Consider the following 10,959-nt stretch of genomic DNA (forward strand, 5'->3'; position numbering starts at 1 on the left):
GACTCCACCAGCTGCTCCTTGGGGGAAGGATGGGCAGTCTCCTTCCCTGCAGTTTACAGACTTTGAATACCCACTGGAGGGTCAGTGTTAGAGGCTTCTAAATTGTAGTGGTTTGTTTTACCCGAATAAGAGGCAAGACGTGTAGTGATTAAACCTAAAGGAAAGGGGCCCTGGTGGTCTTGCGAGTTATGTGCTGGGCTGCTAACCAGAGGTCTGAAGTTCTGCTGTGTCATCATTCAGCTCCTATTTTGGAAACCCTTCTTTGTTTAAGGGCTGTGAGAGGAGGAGGGCCCAGGTGCCACTTCAGGACTTAAATTTACAGCCTGAGCATGGTGGAGATGAGGAGGATGGCACAGGATGGAGCAGGCTTCTGAGCTCTTCTTCGGAGGGTCCCTGAGTTGTGGTTGACTTGATGGCATGTGACCAACAAGATTGTTAACGGAAGAGTAAGGTGGTATCTCATTGCGGTTTTGATTTGCCTCTTTCCAATAGCTAATAATTATGAACATTTCTTCATATGTTTGTTGGTCTTCTGGTCATTTGTATGCTCTGCTGTTTTCTAAACGGATTGCTTTTCAAGGCTGTAGACTTCTTGGCATTGATGCTGATGAAGACATTGAACCCACTGTTGTGGAGTCAGTTCGAACTCAATGAGACTTTACAGGACTGAGTAGAATTGCCTTTTGGCTTTCCAGGGTTGTAAACCTTTACAGAGGCAGACCTTGGCATCCACAGTCCTTTCAGTTGGCAACCAAGTGCTTCGTCCTGGCACCAGCCGACTTTCTTTGAAGTTGTCCGGCGGAAGCTTAACCGGTCGTATGCTTTCTTCTTTTCTTTTCCTGCAGTCTTGTGATTCGTGGTGACAAAGATGAGCATGCTGTGCTGTGCAGCAAAGATAAAACCTACGACTTGAAAATAGCAGACACTTCAAACATGTTGCTTTTTATTCCTGGTTGTAAAACCCCAGACCAGCTGAAGACTGAAGAAACACACTGCGACATTATTCACACTGAGGTAGTATTTTCTGTCTCCTGATGCTCATGAGAATAACAACCCATGTGCCAATACTGCCTTTAGTTAAAGTGTAAGCATGACGGGCACAATCGTGGGGACTCTAAAAGCTCTTGACTGTCTCCGCAATTTTTCTTTGTTTATGGGAATGTCTTGTGCCATTATCTCAGCTTGCCCACTTCGATTTTAAGTCCCAGGCGAGTTGATCATTTTCTGTAAAGCAGGGGCTTTGCTACTCGGTGACTCAATGTGAAAGTTTTACCTATTTTTAGTGAATTTCTTGGACTGTTTTGAGGGGAGACTCCCTCAAACCATAACTGGCACATTGGGTAACGTTTATGAGGCAGGGAAAGGAAGACATTTGAGTGTTTAGGGGATTGTGGCTCTCATCTTTGAAGTTGGTTCTGTTCATGAAGGTGTCTATAGCCAAGTGAAACAGCTTCTTAATTATTTTGGAGAATGCAGATGGCTCCATCCTGTCTAGGTTGGTTGTTACATAACAATCAAAGCAGAGCTTCCTCCTTTATTATTTCAGAATGACTTCTGGTTGGGTACTTCCTTAAAAATACAGTCGTGAGAAAAGACGGGACAAGTCTTGGAAGCTTCAGTGATGTTCCTGATGTTAAGAAGAGATCTTCCCGTAAATGTTGGGCTTTGGCTTTTATAAGATTGTGTCTTTCCAGGAGCCCTTGTGGCCCAGTAATTACATGCAAGCCTGGCAGTTCAGACCCGCCCTGTGCATCTGAGGCCGAGTAGCAGTCCTGCTCTGTTCCTTGGGGTCAGTTTGAGTAGGAATCCACACAGCAAGAAGTTATTCAGTATACTTACATATTGACACATATAACAGTTCATTCTTCTGTAAAAAGGTCCTGATGTTTTCTATCACTAACCTATTTTTGATCAAGATTAAACCATTTCCTTGAGTGCTTTTGAGCTCGTGTTTGTGTTACGTGAACTGCATGCCTCGAGACTAGGCAAAGCCAGGCAAAGATTCACTCATTGAGGTCCAAATCCCTGGGTGCACATCAGATGCCAATAATGCTTAGGTGAAGAAGGCAGGCCACCGCATGTCCTCAGTCTTGTTCCATCCTCTGCCGGCTTGTATGTTTCTGTGCTGCTTGGGAGCTTTGCCTCTGATCTTTCACATGACACCAGAGTCACAGCACTTCCAGACTAAGACTAGAAGAAGGGCTCGGGTGACCTGCTTTTGAACATCGGATGTGAAAGTCCTCTGGATCACAGCAGAGAATTGTCTGATATAATGGTGAAAGATGCACTTCATGGGCTGGAAGGGCCCAAAACGCAGTGACAACAGCAGCGGACGCAAGCAGAACCGTGATTTGAAAGATGACGCAAGTGAGGTGATGCTTTCTCTTGTCGTTCGTGGCCTGACCACGTGTCAGAGCTGACCTGACAGTAGCCAGCAGTGACAGCAAGCGATGAGGCAGGCCGGGCTTGGTCAATAGAGGATCCCTGGTCTCAGCAGCGTTGCTGTTGAGATGTGCCGTCGAGTTGAGCCTACGAACAGTGGCTTTGAACCTTGCCCTATCCTGAGCCAGCCTCACTGTCTGTGACACACCGAACCCATTGCCACTGTGTCAGCTGGTGGTACAAAGGGCTGTCCCTACTTAGTTGTTCTGTAGGAAAGTGAACTTAGTATTGCCAGATTTTCTTTTTTTTTTTCCAAAGAAAGCTTGAAATTTAGATTGATTTTTTTTTAAGTGAAATCATTGAAATTTTCAGTGTTGACAGTTAAACTTGATATCAGACCCTTTCTTCCTTCCTCACAAAAATGAGCACAAGTAAATGCTGTTATCTTTGTGTTGGTTGGATGTGATCAGAGGACTGCTGGTTTGCAAGCATGGAATAAACATTTCTGGGCTGCTCTTTATAAAGTCTCCTTTGTTGACCATAAACTCAACAGCATTTTTTCCAGACTCAGGGCTGTCTCTTGCCCACCAATATAAACTAGTTTGAGAATCGACACACCCTCTGTAGTTCTATTGTTGAAATGAGAGGCACCTCTGAGGTCATGCTGAGGGAGCTCTGGTGGTAAGGATTTGCACTGCCAACCCAAAGGAACATGGTTTGAATCCACCAGCTTCTGTGTGGGAGAAAGATGGGCATTCTCCTCCTGTACAATTTACAGCTTCTAAAAACCAGCTGGAGGGCCAGCTATGAGCCGAATGGTACTCAGCAGCCACCAAAGGTGATCCAGTTCAGCTTTATGTCTTTATTTCACAAAACGCTTTATTGAGTCCCTGTTAGATGCCAGGCACTGTGCTGGTCCTGGAGAACCTGAGAAACATTCAGATCGCTCGCCAGCATCTAGTCTCTGTCAGCTGTGATTCTAGGATATGATTCTCACCGTTTTACAATTTCCTTACTTGAATTAGATGCAGTTCTAAGTGTCAGAAAGTTCTTGACACTGAATGAAAATCAGTCTTCCTCACCCTTGGTTTATATAGTGATGCCCAGCAACACAGAGTAAGCCACGCCTCCTTCCTTTCTGTAGCATCCTTCATTGTTTGAAGACTTTGGAGATGGCTTTTCTTTATTTTCTGTTTTAACCCTAGAAGTACTCGCTTTCAGATGTTTTCCACTGGTTTGCAGCATTACCACCACCCATCTGATACTTGGTGGCCCTGTAAGACCCAGCAGACCTGCCCCAAAAGATTTCTGAAGCCACGAATTTGATGGAAACAAACTGCCTCATCTTTATCCCTTAGAGGTGTTGTTGGGTTCGAACTTCTATCCTTTTGATTATCATCTCATATGCTTTAATCACAGTATTGCCAAATCTCCATTGATCCCATATAGATAGTTGTTAACTCCGTAAAAGAGTATAGTTACTAAGGCAGAAATTCCTTGCTAGTTACATCTAACTGTTTTTCTTATTATTAAAGGAATACTTTTTATTTAGTCAATTTATTTTGGTGGTGGGTTTTTTTTCTTGTATGTTGATTTGCTTACAAAGTTTGTATACATTGAGTTCCACATTATTCTTACAATTATTTCACACTGTGTTTCACACAATCATTCCCTTTCATTATGTTTTATAAAATTAATCGCCATTGGATATTGCCTTCATTATTATGTTTTTTCAGGTCCTCACCAGTTCTTTCCCATTTCCTTTACTCCCTCCCTCCACCCACCAAATTGTGTAACCCTGTGACTTCGCCCCTACCCATCTTCACCTCTACCCCCACACCTTCCTCCCTTGGGTCCCCGTACACATTTAACTAGTTATCCTTCTAGTTTTACAATAAGGGTCTTCTGCAGTACTTGTCCTTATGAGGCTGCGTTAGTTCACTTAGCATAATGCTCTCCAGTCTCTCCCAAGTTGTGTAGTATTTTTCCAAATCATTGCTCCTGAGTGCTGCATTTATTCGAAGGCAGTATTCTTTCTCAACGCAGTATTTTCTTAACTGAAGTTAGAAAGACTGTTCCCCGAAGATGTGTGTCCATCAACGTGAGATGCCTGGGTAGATGTCTTCTCAACAGACAGGAGAACACATTGGCTCTCTTTTCCTGCTTTCTGTTGAGAGCAGTTAGGATTGTTGGAATCTTAGATGAACTTTTCTTTTTGCAGGGTCCCCAAGAGGCACTAATATTTTTATCATTTCTAGATCTTTGGATTTTCTAACAATTACTGGGAATTAAGAAGATGTAGACCTAAATTAAAGAAGCTGAAGAAGCTTTTAATGGAAAATACCTACGAAGGACCTGATAGTCAAAGAGAAAAGGATTCAAACCGCTCGAAAGTAAGACTTCTTGTTTTTCATTTTTAAAATTTGGAATTTAAAAATAGAACTATAATTAGAGATACTTCATGGCCACATTCTCATTTTTTTAAAAGTATAAGAAATTTTCCAACAGACCCAAAAGCAGAGGGCAGTAGAATGGCTCTCACACAGTCAGCTGAGACACTCTGAGTATCTGTCAGAATTTTCCTTCCACTCTCCGTCCCCTTCCAGGGTTTTACCTTCCTTCTGTGGTGTTTGAAACCAAATCCTAGAGATGACTGACAGTCTTAAAGCTGAAAGCTCCTCACCTTCCTGGTGAAATTATCATCAGGATAATAAATGAATACATTTCCCCTGAATTAAAAACACTATTAGGCTTTCTTAAGACATGAAGGTGGGATATATGTGAACTCAGATATCAAAACTGACCAATTCCTGGGAATGTGGCCTCATAGGAAAGCAGTTGTGTTGCCAATTCAAAAGCTCACAGTTCAAATCCACTTGCTGTTCCAAATGAAAAAGATAGGAAACCTCCTCTCGTGAGATTTATAGCCTCTGAAAACTCACTGGAGGGTAAGCTGTGAGTTAATTCTGATCTGACAATAAGTTAAGTTTTGAGTTGATTTCTAAACCAAGTAAAAATAAATTAACTCACTGTCATCAATTTATTTCTGACTCACAATGACCTGACATTAAGCTTGTAAATGTTTATAGGAGGAAACTGCCCATTTTTCTCCCTTGGAGTGGCCGGTGGCTTGGGTTAGCAGCCTGACACATTTTGCAACCCAGGCTTGTTAAAAATAATTTAGAAGTTTTCAATGTAATTAAAACTTGGAGAGGATTCTAGGATCAGGTTAAAAATTTTCTCTTTTGTAATAACTTTGAGATAAAATTAATATACCTTACAATTCACCCATTTTAAAGCTTTTAATATTTTCTTAGCATTGTGCAGTTATCCCCTCTATCAGTTTAAGAATATTTTCACCGCCTTTAAAATAAATTGCATATTCTTTCTCTTTCACCCTCCAAGTTACTCATCTCCTTCAGCTCAGGTCAAACATGCTAATGTGCATTATTTCTGCATAGATTTGTCTGTTCTGGCCATTTCATAGACAGTATGGCCTATTTCATCCACAGTCTGGCCTACTGTGACTGACTAATCACTCAGCATAATGTGTATTAGGGCCCCTCAGTGTTGTAGCATGTATCATTATTTTCATCTTTTTTTCTTATTAAATTTTATTTCGCTGTATGGTAATATTACTGTTTTTATCTACTCATCAGCTGATAGACAGTTGAATTAGTTCCACTTTTTAGCAATTAAGAATAATGCTACAAACATTTATGTACAGACTTTTTTTTCTGTAGACATGTTTTCATTTCTCTCGGGTATGTAAGTAGGAGTGGAATTGATGGGTCATGTGACTCTGCATAATCTGTTGAGGAATTACCAGACTTTCCCACCGGGACAATACCATATTAGATTCTTACCGGTCGTATATGAGGATTACAATTTCTTCCCATCTTCTTCAATATTTTTCAAAACTTTTTGTTGTGGATTAGGTGAAGGTTTACAGACTAACTCAATTTTCCATCCAACGTATTCTACATTTGTGTTTCATGTTATTGATTGGAGTTCCCACTATGAAAGCTGCTCATGGCTCTTCCTCCCGTGTTTCCCGTTTCCTTCCTCCTGCCCCAACCTTTCCTACCTCTGACCTGGGTCCTTGGCCCTCTCAAGCATGTTATCTTTTTCACTGTTTCCAACTCAGAGGGTTTGACTTTGCTTTCCATTTCTCTGAAGACTACTGATGTTGACTATCTTCATGTTCTTATTGGCCATTTATACAGCTTTTTTTATTTTTAAAAGATATTGCTGTGCACTCCCATGTTTATTGTGGCTTTGTTCACAATAGCAGAGAGTTGGAAACAACCCCAAGTGCCCATCAATAAACAAATGGATAGAGAAGCTGTAGCATATTTACACAGTGGAGTACCATGCGGCATTGAAAAAACAAGGAACTCATGAAATACACAAAATGGGTGACCCTGGAGGACATTATGATTAATGAAATATCTCAGTTAAAAAGGGACAAATACTGCATAATGCCCTTGTTGTAAAGCAGGACTGACATCAGGGTTAGGGGAACTAAGAAAAGAGGGGATAAATAATGTATACTGCATTGAAACAGATGAGGGAGAGGACTGTTTGAAAAAATATATGATTAGGGATTATTTTCATGACAAGAGTACAGAACGAGAGTTTCATCAGGAGTGGACTCGGGGGCGGGAGGGGGGGAATTGTATAATGAAAGTTGGTATTTTTTGTTGGGTTTTTTTTTTACTTTTCACGGGAGAAAAATGTGTAACAATGAATGAATGGAAACCCAAAGTGTCTATAAACTTTCATTAAAACTTAATTAAAAAAAGGATATTTCTTTTGCCAGTTTATATATACATATATATATATACACACACACACTCATGTATGTATGTATGTATATATCCTTTGCCAATATTTCGTTGGATTATTTGTCTATTTAGTATTGAGTTATAAGAGTTCCTTATGTAGTCTTGCTGTAACTCCCTCCTAGATATGTGATATACAAACATTTTCTCCCATTCTGTGGGTTTTCTTTTCATTTACTTAATGGTTTTTGATGCACAACAAACATTTTTGTGTTGATGAAGCCCATTTTATTTATTTTTCCCTTTATTGCTTGTGCTTTTGGTGTCATATCCAACATGTGTTTGCCAAATTCAAAGTCATGGACATGTGTTTGCCAAATTCAAAGTAATGGAGACATGCCACTATGTTTTCTTTGTGTTTCTATTTTTATAAAACATATTGCTACCCACGTGGAGCCAACTCATAGCTGACTGTCCAGCAGATTTTCAGAGACTAGAGATGGCACAGGAGGAGATGGTCCAGCTTCTGCCTCAAGGCCCCTGGTGGATTCGAGCCAGCTCAGAGCTGCAACCCAGTTCCCTTCAGGCTACTCTACCAGTGATCAAAATTGCTCTGAAATCAAAGTATGCACTCTAGTTCTCAGTGTAGCAAATGTTGATGCATTAAGAAAGTAAACTTAGCTACTGGGCTATTACTGTTTTAATCTATTCTACATATTTATTCCCGAAGAGATCTTAAAGGCATTATTCTTCAAAGCCCTTGAAAATGCCTTTTTTTTCCTTGTTTCAGTATACGACTGAAGATTTTCTTGATCAAATTCAAGCAAGTGAAGAAGAAATAATGACACAATTAGAAGTTCTAAATGCTTGTGAAATTGGAGGTAACATCACTTGTTATATATAATGATCGAATTAGGCATCATATTTTTTTTTACTTTTTTGGGGGCATCATATTTTTAAAAGAAGTTTTTCAACATTTACTCTATTGCATACTATTTAGGTAATATTTTGGCTGCTAAGATACGATATTTGTAATTGTGGATATGGGTTGAGACCCCATGTGATCATCTTTGTGTGAAGAAGTCCATCTGTGACCAGTGGTTTTAACTTCCCGTTATAGATCGCTTCTAGATGATGGCACGGGATAGGAGAGCGTTCAGATCTGTTGTCCATGGGGTTGCCATGAGTCATACTTGACTCAACGGCACCAAACAACAACAACATTGGGTATTTCTTTTAATAAATAAGGACCATCAGACCCAGGGAGAGGGAGTGACTTGTTTCCAGGGCTACAGCTTGAGCTAGTGTCACAATAAGCTCTAGAGGTAGATCTTTGAAGTCTTGGTTCAGAATTAATTCATTAATCATCTTAACTCGACCCTTGTTGAGATGGATCACTCTGTGATTGGGGTGGTGGGAGTGAGTATGTCGGAGACGGCGAGGTTGGTGTAGGATAGAACAGCGTGTAAGGCTCTTGTACGTAGGGTCGCTATGAGTTGCAAGCGACTCAATTGCACATAACAACAATCTTAACTCAAACCCCCCTTCATTGCCATAAAATTGCAGCAAACACATAGCTGATCCTTCAGAGGGTTTTGGAGGTTATAAATTGCACAGGAGGAGATTGCTTATCTTTCTCCCTTGGAGCCACTGGTGGATTTGAACCACCAGAGAGGTGGGACCTTTGGGTTGGCAGAGCAGCTCCCTACAGACGAGGCCACCAGGGCTCCCTTAATAATCTCATATACTTCCAAAATGCTTACAAAGTGGTACCTTCTTTCTTCTTATAATGTTGTTGTTATGTGCCGTCGAGTCGCCTGCGACTCTCTTCAAATATGTGTTAAATGACTTCTACAATAAGCTTCTATGAAGGAGGGAAATATATTTGGTCTTAGAGGCTGATGGAAGCCAAACAGCCTTTCTTTAAGGTTTTGCGAGACCTCTGATCTGGAGTCAACTTTTTCCTGGTATCTTGGCTTTCAGTAATACTTGTATAAATGATAACATGCATTTTTTTTCAGCCTAGTTTAGCTTGTCTGGAGAAGCCGTTTTTTTCGGCATCCAAAAATCAAATGCCCTACTATCCCTCCAGGACCCAGAAGAATTGCCTCTTAGCATTTCCCAAGCTCCAAGTTGGATGGCAGCTAATTGCCGTCTCTATCACATGGAGTGGCTCGTGGGTTCAGACAGCAGACCTTTTAGTGTACACTACTCTAACCACTGTACCACTAAGACTCGAACCCATCTATTAAACCACTGCTGTCACAGCTATGAGATATCATCTCGCCCCGGTAAGAATAGCAAAGCTTAACAGAGCAGCAAACAACAAATGCTGGTGAGGTTGCAGAGAAACTGGAACCCTTATTCACTGTTGGTGGGAATATAAAATGGTTCAACCACTATGGAAGGCTGTATGGCACTTTCTCAGAAGGTTGCAAATAGAAATACCATTTGACCCAGAAATTCCTCTGCTGGGACTATACCCTAAAGAAACCATAACTGCCACCCAAGTAGATAAATGCACACCCATGTTTATTGCCGCTTTGTTCACAATAGCAAAGCGCTGGAAAAAACTGAAGTGCCCATCAACAAATGAATGGACAGAGAAGCTCTAGTATATTCAGAAAATGGAATACTATGCAGCATTGAAAAAGAAGGATCTCATGAAATACTATGCTAAGTGGATGACCCCGGAGGACGTTATGCTGAGTGAAATATCTCAGTCACAAAAGGACAACTATTGCATAGGGCCACTATTGTAAAATAGGACTGACATAGGGGTTGAGGGAAGACAGAGAAGAAGGGGAGGAATGATGTATACTGCATTTAAAACAGATGAGGGAGAGAGCTGTTTAAAAGAGATATATGATTGGGTAATCTTGTCATTACAGGAGTCCAGAGTGAAGGCTGCATAGTGGAGTGGACTTGGGAGGGACTGCATAGCAATGAAAGTTTTTCTTTTACTTTTCAAGGAGAAGAGTGAATTGAGGGGGAGGGAGGGAGAAGGGAGAAAAGTGCAACAATGAATGACAGGAACACCCCTCCTCCCAGAAAACAACCACACCCCACTGCCATCAAGTCGATTCTAATTCGCTCGATTCTAATTCGCTCGTGGAATGACCCTCTGTTAGCATTTCTCAGGCTGTAAATCTTTATAGAAGGAAACAGCTCCTCTTCCTTCCACAGAGCGAGTGGTGGAGTTGAACTGCTGACTTTTCGGTTAGCAACCTGCCACTTTACACACCATACCCACTCGCACTCATTACCCGTAAATTCAGCAGGAAAAAATCAGCAAGTATTTAGATGCGCTATTTGATCTGAGGATGATTTTCTCAGCAGGAAGAGCCTTTGCTAGACCTTAGCTCTCACATGTGGCAAATCCTGCTGAACAGAGCAACGACATGCAACAGGAGAACTAACTCGGGACACTCAGCTGGCTCTTTGTCGTGGTTCCTTCACTGGGGCCTTCCTACACGGCTGAGGTTGATTTTAATTCCGATGCCTGCCATGAGATTCTATGATAAATGGATACCATGAATCTTACACGTAAGCGGAGGACAAAGCAAACCAAATGATGAATTTTAACACGGCCTTTGTATTCATTACATTATGGAGATGGAGAAAATTTGCTGTGAGGGACCGCGTAGATAATTCTTAGCTTGCTTTCTCAGTTTTATATACATATTGCTTTTAATGAAATGATGGCTTTGGTTTTTTTCCAAATAAGAACATAACACGTTCCCCCTTGGAAATGGGGAGAGAGAGAGAGAGAGAGAGAGAGAGAGAGAGAGAG

The 10,959-nt window shown here is 41.1% G+C and overlaps 1 protein-coding gene across 1 annotated transcript in view; it reads left to right on the forward strand.

Moving 5' to 3' along the window:
- The window catches only part of DSCC1 (DNA replication and sister chromatid cohesion 1), a 32,410-nt gene that overhangs the window by 11,847 nt on the left and 9,604 nt on the right, over positions 1-10,959 (forward strand). The window contains exons 3-5 of the mRNA XM_006879474.1: positions 846-1,014; positions 4,641-4,775; positions 7,957-8,047. Of these exons, the coding sequence (XP_006879536.1) occupies positions 846-1,014; positions 4,641-4,775; positions 7,957-8,047 (395 nt within the window). The remainder of the gene's footprint in view (positions 1-845; positions 1,015-4,640; positions 4,776-7,956; positions 8,048-10,959) is intronic.

Source organism: Elephantulus edwardii, unplaced genomic scaffold (genome assembly GCF_000299155.1).
Source record: "Elephantulus edwardii isolate Elephantulus edwardi_28Jun2011 unplaced genomic scaffold, EleEdw1.0 scaffold00003, whole genome shotgun sequence".
In the NCBI taxonomy this organism is placed as follows: domain Eukaryota; kingdom Metazoa; phylum Chordata; class Mammalia; order Macroscelidea; family Macroscelididae; genus Elephantulus; species Elephantulus edwardii.